Raw genomic sequence first — 15748 nt, forward strand, 5'->3', positions numbered from 1 at the left:
ACGGCTCGTCGCGCGGTCACACACCATCGGCGCCGGGAGAGGACGAGGCATGAGAGCGAGAGAGGCCGAGACCGAGAGGGACCCCGTCTCCGTCCGGTGGCTTCATTAGCGGAAGATCCCCCGGAAAAGCCGCGTTCACACCCGCCGTTTTGCCCCCACTGGCGCCTCGCGTGGAAAGGAATGGAGAGAAAGAGAAAAACGCTGGAAGATTCCGCCTCCCGCACCAGTTTCTCACCCACGTCACCGCCGTCCCCCGCCCGGTCGCGGCAGCGCCTCCATCTCGCCGCCCGCACTAGCGAGTGTCCGGGGCGCCGGCCGTCCACGTGGCCAGATGGGATGCAGAGGCCAGGCCGCCCCAGCGACCCGGTCTCCGCCTCGCCGCCGGTTCGCGTAGCTGATACACTCGCGCTGCAGACCCCTTGAACCACGCGTATAAATAAGCTCTTCGTCGCCAATCCGCCGAATCACGGACCGAGGCAAAATATCAAGCAACGACCACTCGCCATTTACTCGAGGCTCGAGCGTAGTTGCGAGGGGAGGCGCGGCAAACACCTCGCCGGCCGGCGCATACACACCCGCATCGCGCAGCATGGGGAACTGCCTCAAGCTGCAGCGCGCGGCGGTGTGGGCGGACGGCGACGAGTGGGAGGAGGAGTGGGCGGCGGGGAGCGAGGCGAAGGCCGCCGCCGCCGAGGCGAAGGTGGACCGGGTGGAGGTGAAGATAAAGGTGACGAAGCGGCAGCTGCAGGAGCTGCTGGAGAAGGCCGGTGGCGGCCGTGGGGCCTGCAAGGCCAAGGCGCGGCAGGCGGAGAAAGTGCTGGCGGAGCTGATGACCTCCGGCAGGGTGTGCTACGGGCAGCAGCACGAGGAGATGCGGGGGCACTGGAGGCCGGCCCTGTACAGCATACCGGAGTCCGCCGCCGAGGAGTCATGACGGCTCACGAGTTTTTTTAGCCTTTTGGGCTCTTTGCCGGCGAGAGAGGGTGCTCGATCAGAATTTTCTGTCAGATTAGTCCTGTATGCGCACAGCAGTTGCTATAGGATTAGGAAGATGCAGGTTTTAGCGATTCTTTGTGAGAGAGTGCTGTACAGACTTACGAACTGAAAATGCTGATAGGAAGCAGCTACTGGAGCCATTTTTTAACACCCGGCAAACCTCAGAATGTTGCTGTATGTTTGCAGGCTCCGTTTCTGCTTGTTCTATTCATGGGCGCTCGCTAATTAAAACTGCAGGTAGACGAAGACGACCAGAAGAGGCAGCTACATAGAAAGTAGTGCACGACTTGTTCTCCGCGACAATTACGGATTAGGTGGAGCGATCCTGACAGTACTTCTACTCCCACGGCTGGTCAGTGCAGGCGCTACGTATGCTCACCCAGAACTTCAGGCCCGTCCAAAAATCACTGTCAAGAGGAAACTGCTGCGAAAATGGACACTTGCTGCCAGTGCCTTGCGTCGCGCTCGTTTGTTTGGAGCGGCGGCTATAAGCTCCGCGTTAAGCTAGTCGTTCCACGGAGGACGACTAGAAACCGGCGGTGACTAGTTTATCCAGCTGAGGCCAGGGCCGCATGAACTTGAGGTATATGCAGGGTCCGTTTTTTTGCTCACTGAGTATTTCAGGCCTTGGCGCCTTGCCCTGTCCACATCTAAATTTTTAGACCATCTGATATCCACATGCAACGGTCGATCTTCGGTTCCGGGAAATAAACCAATTGGGCTCGTCAACTCGTGGTCCTCCTCCTGATCCCCTCCGCCTCCGCTCAAGGCCCAAGGGCTCAAGGCTCAACCATGACACTGCCAACACCCGAGACTCCTCCGCCTGCTTGCGCACGGAACTGATGACACATTAAACTTCGACAAACTTTCATTTAAAAGACGCAACATATGCTGAAGCGGTGTGCTGATAACATGCAAGGAAGGCGTGCTGATAGACGAACATACTTCATCCATTTTTAGTTTTTTACACTCCCAGAAACCGTTCCCACCACCCATATTTGTTTCCCGTCCACTACGGCTCCTCTGTCACTGCAACCTTGTTGCCTCGTTCCACCCCTCCTTGTCCCAGCACTACTATCTCCACCATGGATTCCCTCTAGACCTATCAGACTTAGTCGGGCCCTAAACCATGCTTGCATAAGGTCAATAATGGAGGAGGAGGAAAAATAAAATGTTAAAAAGATAATTAAGGATGAGAACAACCTCCAAAACACTACATAGCTTTTCTATATGTGTAAAAAAGGGGACAAACCTAGGAATAAGAACTAGACAACTCAGCGACCACCTGAACAGCTGAACCCGTCTCGACATCCGCACAACTTTAACTTGAGATCCAGTAAAGAGACACGTTGTCCCAGAGCTGCAACGGTAATTTCTGGCTGTGAACGTCCAGAAAACAGTATCATCGAAGAGGAATCCGTCGTGGCAACTGGGTAAGGTTAGCAGGAATTTTTCAACACAAGCCGCTTCAGACTAATCATCTCATCATCATGCGGGAATATCCATGTGGAACAGTTGTTGTCCGGGGGATATTTCAAGGTGGAGTATCAAGGCCGGGCACGGCATGTTGGACCGGCCCAAAATCAAGCAAGAATCTTGAATCCCCGTTGATGCGGTACGTTCATATAGACGAGACCAGGACCACTCTGCCGCCAGTCGAAGGATCCATCGGGTTGGAGGGATTCTGTGGAGCGGCAGAAGCGCAAGCCACCACGCGTGGAGCTCCTCAAGTTGGCATGAACGGAATTGACCAGAACATCCCTGACATGGTATGGTCTATTATAGCCACACTTCGGCAAGCCATGTTTGCTTCTGGCCTCGCCGCGCATAACGGGTGCATTAGTGGCATGCGAACATGTGATTATTTTCCTTCAAAAAACATACGACTACATGGTCGTCGTAGAAAGTGCTGGCGCCGATCATGCATCAGCACGGCCAAGGTTCTGGGCACATCAGGACAGAAACGAGTCGGAGCTTGAAAACGTTGGCACGCGTCGAACTGCCCGAAATGAATCAGATGAAACGATCAATGTTGGAAACGTACTTCTCGCACAAGTAAATATGATGAGTGTTAAACTGCCCACGGTAAGTATGTAGGAAGAAGTTACTTATCCATTTCAACCTCTTCGACCTCATCCTAATCTATGGATTAGCCACAGCAATCCACCACGGAGGGAGAGTTGCTTCGTGTTGGCAAGAAAGCGCGAGCAAGTAGTAGGCCCTTGAAGCCACCAAAGATTCGCTCCATAGGCCCATTCACACCAGGCCGGCCCAACTGCCCGGGACCAACTCGACCTACCCTACCCCACCACCCAGCCACCCATGCCGCGTGCGGCGTTGTCGGTGGGTCACCCGGCGCAGGCGCCCGCCCGGGTAGTCGAGCGCGCACGCCGTACGATGATGCTTGGGAACGCGTCTCGGCAAGGCATCTATCTCGATCGCCTTGCTGGAGGCCGCGGGAGCGGATGAGCTCCTCTGACCTGGGACACGGCCAGCACGCCACGTCGGAATCTGGAACCCGACAACCGCCAGTGTGACATCATGGACGAATAGTGGAAGGAACGGGACGGCATCTTGCGCACTGTCATCGCTGACCACCTCTCTAACCCCTCGCCCACCTCCAGCTATAAATAGACCTCGAAACCTATTTGGTTACATTACTTATCCGTTCATCTCAGAGCAGCCGGCTGCTAAGAGAGAGGAGGAAGCCCGAAGAAGGCAGCAGCTTACTAGTAGCTCAAGGCAAGGCAGCAGGCAATTCATCAAAGCCTTCAAGCTAGCAGATAGTTTCCATGGGGAACTGCACCGCGTCGCAGCGTGCGGTGGAGTCGTGGGCCGACGACGGCGAGTGGGAGGAGGAGGCGTCCTCGGAGGAGGGCGACCACTACCACGGCCATCACGACCACCACGAGAGGCGGGAGGAGCACGCGTCGGAGGTGACCATCAGGATCACCAAGAGACAGCTGCACGAGCTGATGGAGAAGAAGGGCAGCGGCCATGGTCTGCAGCTGCCGGGGTTGGGCAGCCGGCGGTCGACGGAGCAGCTGCTGGCGGACATCATGAACTCCGGGGAGGTGCACCACCACCACCACAGGGAGGAGCACTGGCACTGGAAGCCCGCGCTGCAGAGCATCCCCGAGGCCGTGGAGTCATGACACCGGAGAATTCGATCGATCTCGATCGGGACTAGGATCTGGTGGTTCAGAAATTCTTCTGCCACCTCTCCTCCATGTCGTCTTCGTTCTCGTCGTTGCTTTCACCTTGTTCGGTGTCAAACTGTAGTCACTAATCTGTGTAGATATCGGTTTTCTAGATGCGTACATAGCTGTAGGGAAATTGTGAATTCAAATTTCAGCTGTAGGAAAAGAATATGTGAAAAGGCCAATTCCTCAAGTTCCGTTCATACTGTCGCATATGACTTTGAACTCGTACGCGAGCATACATACTATACGGTCGCAAAAGAAAAAAAAGGGATCTTATCTCGGAACAAAAGTATAAACTCAAAGTAATAATGAGAAAGCAAGACTTGAATCTGGCGACCAGCAAGCACAGAAAAGCATGCATCTTTCGTCGTTGGTCGAGCCGTTGTAGCCCCGCTCTTTCGGTCCTTGCGCGGCTCATTGCTCGATAGCCCGTCGTCGTCATCGATCAGTATCCGCAGTCCGCACACGGCACACCGTCCAGCCTATCGTGCAGGCTTGAAGGCCGAGCGAGGTCAGGCCATGAGCGAGGGGCCTGAAGCCTGAAGGTGGAGCCACTGGGCATCGGCGGAACATGGCGTGGTTGCCGTGGTCGGGGCGCGTGGAGTGGCCGGACACCCTGATTTTTGAGCCGGCGTGCACGCTGACCGCTAGGGCGGCGCGTGCCACCTGCGTCTTCCCGCTGCACGGCTGCACCGCCGGCCGCCGGGACAGGTCGCGTGCGCGGCGGGCATGCTCGGGCCACCGTCAGCGCAGCGGTGCCCCGTGATTTGCTGCGTACGCGGCTGCCTGCCCTGCGGGGCCGTGGCCCGGGAAGCGGGAAGAGCGCAAATCCAATTCCACGCGCGAGCGTTGGCAGGCGTCCGCGCGCTCGATTTCCGACCGAGCTGCTCGCACGCCAGTACGCCACCTGTGTGGGTCCTACCGAATGCATTTCCTTTCTCCGCATCAACCAAGCAAAAGCGTGAGGCGTGAGCAGTGCTGCGTGCAGAAGCATCAGCGAGCTAGATCTTGTTTAGATCCTTCCAACTTCCAACTTTTTACATTCTCTCTCCATCACATCAATTTTGGGACACATGCATGGAGCAGTAAATATATGTAAAAAAAAATAACTAATTGCACAGTTTAATTGTACATCACGAGACAAATCTTTTAAGCCTAGTTAGTCTATGATTAGATAAAATTTGTCAAATACAAACGAAAACGCTACAGTAGCAAAAAAATTCCAAAAATTATAAAGATTTACGATCTAAACAGAACTCTAGCCGCAGACCCCGGCAGCTGAGCTTGGTTTCGGTGGATTCCCGGCTGCAGGCATACCTTTTTTTTCTTCCTTTTTTCGTTTAACTTTTTGTGCTATAACATTTCTGCTTGTAACTTTTCTGGACAACTTATGAACTGAAGGTTTGTTACCATACAATGTGTGCATACAATTTATGCACATTTGTTTGGCTTTTTTCTGCATAACCTATGAACATAACTCTATGCGCATAATTTTTGTGTCAATAATTGAGGCAAATATTTTTTTTGCTTTCATGCGTAACTTATAAACAGAAATCTTATACGTAAATTTTTATTTTACAGTTTTTATAAAAATAATGTATATAAGTTTCTATGTATATAATATTTTTTGTTCTATAGCTTTTTTGAATGATTTATCTTTACATATATTTTTTATATAATTTTATGTTTACGTAGTTTTGTTCTATATTTTTGTTCATATAGTTTTTTGAGTGTCAGGTGGGTGGACAGTAAGTCAGTAATCTGAGGGTGGGGAATCGGGTGGCACTAAAGTGCAGTGGCTAGAAACATAAAACGAAAAGATACTATAAAAGGAAAGATAGCAACCGCTAGCTGTCCTGGCGCGCGCCCGCGAATTAGGTGATGTTTGCTTCCTTGGGAGTTTATTTTAACTTCCGTCGTAATGCTAATTAGAAATATTAAACGTAGATTAATAATAAAATAAATTTTAAAATCTCTAGGCTTATTCGCGAGACGAATCTTTAGTACGTGATTAGTCCATGTGATGCTACAGTAAATATGTGCTAATCATAGATTAATTAGGCTAAATAGATTCGTCTTGTGAATAGACACTAGGCGTATGCAGTTAGTTTTATAATTAGCTTATATTTAATTTTTATAATTTATATTAAAATATTCAATATGACAGTGGTTAAAATAAACCCGGAGCAACCAAACGCCGCCTTTCGGGAAGAGCCGCTTCGCTTCGCTAGACGCGGTCGCCGTCAGCTGCAAGTAATGTGCGGAATAGACGCGGCGCGGCGGGCAATGCGGGTTACGCAGTGGGAATGCGGCAGGTCGGCGGTTTGCGCGGGGACTGCGGCCTGCGCTCGGGCTGTATGGTTTACGGTTAGTACTGGGCTGCATCAGGCATAACGTATGGGCCGGAAACTTGATCTGATGCTTTGACGACGAAGCCCGGCCTCGCGGTCAAATGCGAGTTCAACAGTTTGGGCTCATTTGCGGAATACATTGGGCCCCTCCAATAACCAAACAAAACAGCCCAAAGACTACGGCAAGTTTTTTTTTCGGCAAAAGCCCTATAAAAACAAGTTTTTTTTGTTTGCTAGATCGAGAATCTGGCTTCATCCCTCTCAAAAGAGGGGATTATTACACATAGTAGACAATACTACAGGGACTGAAACAAGAGTTTCTGGAGACCAACGGGCATCTCAATAGCTAATTCATAAACTAAAGGGGCATCCAGCATATCCATGAGCATTGAATGGATTTCTATATCGTATGAATCAGCTGCACCAAAAAGAAAAGACAATTTTAAGATTTAGGAAAATCCGCAATTTCAGAGCATTACACATCTGCCACATGCCCACATCAGAGTATCATGGACCATACGCTTTCGCATGCAATTACTCAAATCATTAAATCTGCGAACCTCCGTGGGCCCTCGCCGGCCCAAAACCACACAATTCAACAACCGGCTAGAGAAGCAAAAGCAACGCATACATTTGCGTATCGGACACTTCTGCCCCTGTCTCCATTCACCGTGCTGCTGCTCCGTTTTGACACGGAACCCCTCGAAACTTCCCGATAAGAAATCCCTCCACCTCGGAGGAGGCGGAGCCCGTAGAGGCGTGTAGACCAGACCAGTAGGCCACCGCCCCATGGCGAGCCCCAATAGGCCCGTCGCCGCCGGTCTGCTGCTCGCGGCAGGAGCCGTCCTCGCCGCCGCGCTCCTCCTCCTCTGCTCCACGGGCTCATCGGAGAATGGGAACCTCGCGCGCGTGGGCCTGCCGTGGGGCGCGAGCAGTCTCACGGCCCTCCCGTTCAGCCCCACGGACGTGCTGCCCCTCCTCCCGCGGGGCGTCGCCATGGCCGCGCTCCGGGCGCTCCGCGGCGTGTCGGACATCTTCCCGGTGTTCGTCGGCGCGGCGTCGGCGGTAGGGCCGGGCTCGGCGCCCGGCGGCGGCGGGAAGGTGCGGTGGAAGGGGGCCTGCTTCTACGAGAACGAGGCGTGGCTGGTGTTCCACAACGAGAGCGGGTCCAGGTACGGCGGCGGCACGCTCCACATCAAGGTACGGCGTCTTCCAACACGAGCACCATTTTGTTCTAGGCTCTAGCAGATTTCCGTCTTCTCGGAGGAGGAAGATGACAAAGCGCTCGTGCTGCTGAACAGAACGGGAATGGTCAACTGCTACCGCTGTCTCGTTGTTGTGTGTTTAGGGAATCCACTAGATTTTTTTTTAGAAAACGGAAAAAATATCCATTAGGGCCTTGTTTAGTTCGCAGCGAAAAACGCAAAAAAACCGTAAACGCAAAGATGCCAAAGGAATTTTGCTAATTTGAAGTACCAAATGAAGTCTATTTATAAAACTTTTTGCATGGATAGGCTGTAAATCGCGAGACGAATCTAATGAGCCTACTTAATCCACATTTTGCAACAGTAATGCTACAGTAACCATCCGCTAATTATTGCTTAATCATGGATTAATTAGCATCATTAGATTCGTCTCGCGATTTACAACCCATCCATGCAAAAAGTTTTGTAAATAGACTTTATTTAGTACTTCAAATTGGTAAGATTCATTTGCGCAAAATATTTTTTGCCTGTAAACCGAACTAAAACAGGCCCTAGATGACCGAGGAACCTTGAGGAAACTCGCCAGGGCCCAGAACAAGCTGTTCCTGCTGCTACATTTTCGATGCTATGAATGCAGAGTGTCGGGAGAGGGGGACACGCGAGCGACGTAACTGTTCCCCTCACCTTGCGTGTGGCGTGTCTTGCTCTGATTATGACGATTGGGTTTTCTCTAAAAAATTATGACGATTGGGACACGTATGCGTGTGCACTAGAATATCCCTTGGAATCTGCAAAACGAGTTTTGGTTTAACTCAGAGATATCGACGTGGATGAGGACTCCAAACCGCAACTACAACAGAACAGACCCCTTCTTGTTGTGGTGATCGCCCCTCGTGCAGGCTGGGTCAACACTGGCAGAATCGGAAATTTGGTTAAGCGACAGCAAATTAGCCGAAGCAACCTGGAGAAACACGATAATTACCTTACCTTTTCCCTCCCGGAATCCGGATGTGGACTCGGAGTGTTCCTCTTCCCCCTCCCCTCAGAACTCCTCCATGACTCCATCTCCACCTGCAAGCTCCCAACCACCGTGAAATTAGGGGGGGGCAACCCAACGCTAACTGCCGGAGCATAACTCTAACCACTAACTGCCTCCATGAGAGGGTCCAAGCTCAAGCTCCTCGCTCTCCCCGTCCTGCTGCTGCTGCTGCTCCTCCTCCTCTTCGCCGCCCCTCCCCGCGTCCTCCGGGGGCTCCTGGAGGCGCCCCTCCGCGCGCCCGTCCTCCCGGGAGACCTCCTCCCGCTCCTGCCGTGGCCCGTGGCGCAGCCACTGCTCCGCCGCCTCGCGCTGCGGAGCCCCGCCGACCTGCTCCCGGCCTTCGTCGGCGCCGCGCGCGCGCCGGTGGACGGGGATGCCGGCCCGACCGCGGAGTGGAAGGGGGCCTGTTTCTACGAGAACAAGGCGTGGGTTGAGTTCCGCAACGGGACCAACGGGGGACTCGGGGGCGGCATAGTTCATGTGGAGGTGAGCTCCTGTACGAGCGCCTCCTTGCCTTGTTGGCTTCGTTACTTCTGTATTCGATCAAGTGGCTTCGTTACTTTGTGGGAGAATTCCAGTTGATTGTTTGTTGATTTCGAGCTCAAATCCGATCGAAATTTAATGACCCAAATTGCACGCCTTATATTAAAACTTATGGTTTTCTCGTGTAACTTGCTTGGTGTAAATTTGGTGGAACTGTTTGTCCAAGGTAAATGGTAGCTAGCAGATTCAATTTGTGTATATTTAGTCTATTTGTTCGTTCAAAAAAAAAATAGGTCTACTAAAAATTGACAAATATGGTTGTTTCATGTGTCTAGGGTCTAGGGTCTAGGCCTTCATGTGTACTTCATGTGATTGTAGCTGGCACAGGAATTGACAAATTTCATCGAACATATGATTGTTTCTTGTAACTTGCTTGCTTAAGTTGCAAGTGGAACTGTTTGTACTAGGTGAATGGTGGATGTGCGTTTTAGTTTGTGCCTCTAATTGTTCGTATATGTAATGCTATGATATGCTGTGTTTTTTTTTGTGAATTGTGGTTGTCACCTCGCGCTTCGTTTTCTTTTGCTTTTCTTTTTTCTCTGAGTTCATGTTATCTTTTTGCAGACAACGAAAGCACACAGCTGGACTTGCATTGATCTCTACGTATTTGCAACACCTTACCGTGTTACATGGGATTACTACTTTTTGGGGCGAGAGCACACCCTAGATATCAAAGAATGGGAAAGTGAGGCTGAGTACGAATATGTAAGTGTTCCCTCCCTTTAATTGATACAGTTGACATTTATTCAACATATGCATATTGGATGCAAGTTAACTGGTTTGTTTCATTACTAATAGGTGAAACGTAAAGGGGTGTCCATTTTCCTCATGCCATCTGGAACAATTGGAACTCTTCGAGCACTTTGGGATGTCTTCCCTCTGTTCACAAACACTGCATGGGGTGAAAATGCAAATCTGGCTTTTCTCAAGAAGCATATGGGTGCTACATTTGAGGAACGGCCGAAACCTTGGGTAACAGAGTTAAATCCTGATGACATCCACTCTGGAGATTTCTTGGTTCTATCAAAGATTCGTGGACGTTGGGGTGGTTTTGAAACACTGGAGAAGTGGGTTACTGGTGCTTATGCTGGCCATACCGCAGTTTGCCTTAGGGACTCTGATGGAAAGCTTTGGGTTGGGGAATCTGGTAATGAAAATGAGAAGGTACTAGCCCTTAACAAGCATAAGTCTTGTGTTACTTTTTGTTATTTTCTCATTCTGTGCAATTAGCAAGTCATAAATGTTACCCCTCAAATCTCCATCATGTTAACTATTTATGCAATAGGCGTATTGCGTCTGCCCTTGGATTACATGTTTTGGTTATATTGATTAGCTTGTACTCCTTTAGTGAGTTAGGGCCTGTTTGGCATGTCTCCAACTCTATCTAGAGCAGCTCCACTTCAAAAACTCCAGCTGGAGCTAGCTCTGGGTGGAGTTGGAGCTGGCTGGAGGGCCTGTTTGGCTAGGAGGGTGTTCCCGGCTCTAGAAAAGAGGGTTTTAAGGGTGGATTATTCTTTTTGCCCCCGATTTGATTGACTTTACTAATAATGAGATAAATAAAAATGAATACAACTACTTTTTCCATACATACAAAATAAAATGTTCATGAAAAAATAAAATATAAATATATTATTGGTCTATTGTCTCCAACCAAATATTTCATAAATTAAAATACAAACATATTATAGATCCAATGTCCGCAGCCAAATGCCCACTGCCGGCCTTGTTGTTGTTCGTCGCTGTGGCGACGCTCTACTTGTTCACGGCTTCCACTTGCTGCTGCTCCTGCACGAGCACACATACATGAGACTATGAGCTACTGCTAATTTCCCAGCTTAGCTTTCTGCTAAGTGCTAGCTAATTATAAAAAAAACGATTCTCGATCTGTGTGTGCTTGCAATTTCCTACCTTGAATGATGGGAACGAAGCTGTCTGCATGGGCATGGCGTTGGAGCTGGCCGTGTGGAAGGAGAAGTCGTTGAAGCCGCCGCCCGGCTCTCTCCTGCTGCGAGGCGATCAGCTTGGTGGCCTGCTTCCAGTCGAACCTCTGCGCCGGGATGGCGCCAGTGTTCGGGGACGCCAGGATGTTAGAGGGGAGTTGAGCAGGACGGGCGAGTCGAGCAGCTCAGCGGGGCTGAGCCTGGCCGGGATGGAGAAGTACGAGGACGGCGACATGGGCGGCGGCGAGATGAGCTAGCTTGGCGGCTGCACGGACTTGAACTTGGGCACGCTGCCCCTGGCCCCGCGGTGGAACAGCCCCCCTCGGCGACCGCTCCTGGTCCTCGCCGAGCATGTCCCTGAAACCTGACAGCAGCTTTGTGAAGGAGGTGATGAATGGCGGCGGCGTGAACGTGAAACCCCCGTGCTCCAAGATCCCCGTCGAAGACGCATGGCGAGTAGTCGAGCAGGGAGGCGGCAAGGAGGGGGCCGACAGAGGGCGCCCCCACGGCAGCAGGGGGGAGGAGAGAGGCGGCTCTCGGCAAAGGGGAGGAGGGGGGCGGCGCTTGGCAGGTGGCGGCGGGAGGGAGGGGGAGGCGCGCCGAGGATAGGGTTCGGGAGGGGGGTGGAGAAAAGAAAATGAATCTTTTTTTAATGGGTGGTATTGGTGGGCAATTAACCCAGAACTCCATGTCTAGGTTCATATTTGAGGGTTTTGGAGCTGCAAAAGAGGTGCTCTAATACTCCAAGCTCATTTGCACTATAGCTCCAGAGCTAGGGGTGCTCCATGGAGTTTTGGAGTTGGGGTATTTGGCTAGAAAATTGATTGGAGTTGGTGGAGTTTAGCTCCAGAGCCATGCCAAACAGGCCCTTAGTCCATAACGGTTTGATCAAGGATTGAAGACTCAAATGATATCTAAAGTGACCCCAATGACAAGCTTGCCAAAAATTTAATGGAATAACCGAATAACTACACATTATGAATTGTGGTTTTGCACTATTTCACTAGGATACACTCGCTTTCCATTGCATTATGTATTTTAATCAGAAAATCATGTTCTCCCTGTGGTCAGTGTTGAAAATTCTAAATGTGTATGAATAATGTTGTTTTCCCTAATCTTTTGAATGCATCATGAATATTTTCTGCTCTAAAGAACAGAAAACATAAATAGGAAAGACAAAACAAGAGATATCATTACAAGTGACAACCATAACTGTTCCACCGGGATGCAAATTATATGTCATGGGAATAAAACTCTGGCAGCTTCCAGGTTTATTTATTTAATTTTATCGCACTCAATAGTCGTGTCCAACCAGTATGCAGCATAATGCAACTATAAACAATGCCTAGCGGAACATTGTGTATCAATAGGTGCCCTCCTTGATAGTGAAAATATTCTTTTATGAGCTGTAACAGTTTCAATGCCCCAAAATAAAGATAACAAATGGCTGATTGCAGGGAGAAGATGTTATTGCTATCTTGCCCTGGGAGGAATGGTGGGAGTTTGAAGTGACAAAGGATGATTCAAATCCTCAGATTGCACTGCTTCCTTTGCATCCTGATTTGCGAGCAAAGTTTAATGAGACAGCCGCTTGGAATTATGCAAAAAGCATGAATGGGAAGCCTTATGGGTATCACAATTTGATATTTAGCTGGATCGATACCATCAGTGGTAACTATCCACCACCATTGGATGCTCATGTGGTATGATTCTATATGTACTGTTCTGAATACCATTTTAGTGCCAAACTTGGCAAACAACCAACTTTTCAAATATCAATCTTATTATGTGCATATAGGTTATGATAGTGGTTTCTGTTCCATTTATTTCTTTTAACAATTTAGGTTGGAGTACGCAATTTTGAAGGGTTTATTAGCTAGTTTATAACTCAAATCTTAATGAATGATCCAGGTTGCTTCTGTTATGACTGTATGGACCAAGCTTCAACCAGAATATGCTGCTAATATGTGGAAAGAAGCCCTTAACAAGCGCCTTGGAACTAAGGTTTGCTTAGATCTATTTGCTGTAATTCTATTAAGTGTTTTCCAGTACCTGTTATTTATTATTATGCTTTTTCTGTATGTTTATTATCTTTGGATTGATGCACAATTTGATCCCTTGATCCCTGCATGTGGTGATGGCTGATCTTAGTTCCCTAACTTCTGGAAAGGTCCAAACAAGTCCCTTAACTTCTCTTTCGGCTCACTTTAGAGTTTAGACATGAGATGAGATGGTTAGATAGTTCAGCCATTCAGGTGACATGCCAACTGATAAACAAGTAGTTTGAGTTGACTTGAACTAAAGGCCGAACCAACATGTCACATGTGTGCCTGTAATGCTCCAGTGCAAGCATTGCCTGCACTCCCCTGGCACTTATCAAAGTTTTTAGGCTGTGGGAGATGGCACATATGAGGTGTGCTTCTAGTGCTCTAGTGGTGGTATTGCTTGTATGACTCTAGTATCGCAATGAAACTAGTTTGGCAGTGCTAGATACCACATGTTACAGGCTTGTAGCATAGATATCAAGGAACAGAGTGGACAGTGCCTAAATACTGCAGACGAACAAGTTTGATAATTTATTCAGTTAGAACTGGAGTTCCATTCCTGTTTTCAATTTAAGTTAGTTTTGGCTAGCAACCAGGGGCGAAGCTAGTGTTAAACTGACCCTGGTGCACAGCTCAAGGGGCTGACATGTTTTTCTAGAATTATATGGTGAATATAAGCTTGGTTAGTGGGAAAAAAGAAGTTTATCCTGGTGCCGGTGCACCAGGGACGCCTAACATGGTGTCGCCCCTGCTAGCAACAAGGTTGAGCTGGCAGCGGCAGTTGACGCGTCCGTGTTTTACAATTTCACGGCAACATGGCAATAACTAGTGGTGTATCCATATAGGTATAACCGTAGACGGATGAGCCATTTTAGTGACCGTAGGTACTGTAGCATCTGGTCAGATCCTTAGCCTTTTGATCTGATGGAACAAAGAGACAATGAATGTTACTACCAATCCAGCAGGCTGGGTTAAAAAAAACGAGAAGAGGCAGACTGCTACCCGCTTCTAATTAAGAAGAACTACAGGTCTTGAACCAGGGTCCGCTACCTGAGAGCAAGCTCCAGTAGCCAATGGCCCGAGAGAGCGCCTGCCAGCAGGCTAGGTTGTGTTAAAATTGATCACCTGGTCAAGCATGCACTAGACATGTTTTTCCATACTTATTAATTTGTATCCGAATTTGTTGTTGCATGTATTACAACTATTTTAGTTTTTGAGGTCTGTGGACCCTTTTGAGCAGTGTTTAATGTAGAAGGATCGTTGTACTTTACAATTTTATTGTGCTCAAAGTTATTTAGTGCTTTTGTTTGGTTTTAAACTGGCACCATTTCTTTCAGGATCTTGATCTTCCTGAAATCATTGTGGAATCAGAGAAACGTGGGATAACATTTGACAAGTTACTTACTGTTCCTGAGAAAGATAATTGGGTCTATAAAGATGGTCAGTCAGCATCTTGTGTGGCTTTCGTCCTTATGATGTACAAGGAGGCTGGGCTCTTTGGCCCTATTTCGAGCTCTATCGAAGTTACTGAATTCACAGTGAGTACTCCCGAGTCCTTGTGCTTAAATGCACTACTAGTTTATAAATATAGAAATTGATATTAGAACAAGAGGTTCTGGTGGGGATATCTGTTTTGCAAATCCAGCTATCTCGTTTCTCATTATCTAGTGCATTATCCTTTTAGGGAGAGAAGAGGGGGATTGGGATTTGGGAAGGCTGGTTTCCATGCGGTCAATATTGTGCATTTGAGTTTCCGGCAGTAGAGACTTACACGGGAACTGTACTGGAGTCTTCGTTTTTGTTTAACCTGTCTGCCCCATATTTTGCAGATAAAAGATGCTTACACCCTCAACTTTTTTGAGAACAACTCGACCCGGCTTCCCAAGTGGTGCAACAAGGACGACAGTGTTAAGCTCCCCTTTTGCCAAATCAAGGGCAGGTACCGGATGGAGCTGCCTGGATACAACACCATGAAACCATACGCCCACATGAACGAGAGATGTCCATCCCTGCCTCCGGATTACAAAAGGACAAAGGGCTGCTAGTGCTATCTAGATATGCTGTGTGCTTTTTATTCACGCTGTCTTGTAGCCAAAATCTTCAATTGTACATAAAACTGTAGGTATGGAATGCACTTCCTTGGCCATGCATAGATCGCAGGCAAAAGCTATGTCAACTTCCTCGAATATGGAAGACCATTACTGTACAGTAAAGATCAACAGCTCATGTCCCCATACTATAGTCGCTCGCGCAGCACTAGGGTCCCTGAAACATCTTCAGTGCTCTCATTCATTCTCTCTCATAACCTGTATGTGCATCCTTGTATCGAAAGCTGGTTCAACCCCTTATGTTTGATTTGTCATTTGTGGCATCACCAATGTACCCTGAGGGTACGTTTAATACCGTATCTCATGCTCTCATGAGTG

The 15748-nt window shown here is 49.0% G+C and overlaps 3 protein-coding genes across 4 annotated transcripts; all 3 read left to right on the forward strand.

Annotated features, from left to right (window-relative positions):
* The first annotated feature begins 441 nt into the window (after positions 1–441).
* LOC112893837 lies at positions 442–1173 on the forward strand. Its single transcript, XM_025961340.1, has one exon. The coding sequence runs from the start codon at positions 590–592 to the stop codon at positions 932–934; it is 345 nt and encodes a 114-aa protein (XP_025817125.1). The 5' UTR covers positions 442–589; the 3' UTR covers positions 935–1173.
* A 2467-nt stretch (positions 1174–3640) lies between these two features.
* On the forward strand, positions 3641–4397 carry LOC112894469. Its single transcript, XM_025962194.1, has one exon. It carries the CDS (start codon positions 3789–3791, stop codon positions 4149–4151), a length of 363 nt encoding a protein of 120 aa, XP_025817979.1. The 5' UTR covers positions 3641–3788; the 3' UTR covers positions 4152–4397.
* A 2866-nt stretch (positions 4398–7263) lies between these two features.
* On the forward strand, positions 7264–15684 carry LOC112893493. 2 transcript variants are annotated; one of them, XM_025960859.1, is made up of 7 exons: positions 7264–7750; positions 9902–10042; positions 10136–10501; positions 12735–12980; positions 13189–13281; positions 14660–14860; positions 15152–15684. In XM_025960859.1, exons 1-7 carry the CDS (start codon positions 7340–7342, stop codon positions 15365–15367), a joined length of 1674 nt encoding a protein of 557 aa, XP_025816644.1. In that variant the 5' UTR covers positions 7264–7339; the 3' UTR covers positions 15368–15684. The 2 variants fall into 2 exon arrangements, with proteins under 2 accessions (XP_025816644.1, XP_025816645.1); XM_025960860.1 differs by lacking the exon at positions 7264–7750 and adding an exon at positions 8481–9280.
* The last annotated feature ends 64 nt before the right edge of the window (positions 15685–15748 follow it).

The sequence above is a fragment of the Panicum hallii genome, chromosome 5 (genome assembly GCF_002211085.1).
Source record: "Panicum hallii strain FIL2 chromosome 5, PHallii_v3.1, whole genome shotgun sequence".
NCBI classification, from domain to species: domain Eukaryota; kingdom Viridiplantae; phylum Streptophyta; class Magnoliopsida; order Poales; family Poaceae; genus Panicum; species Panicum hallii.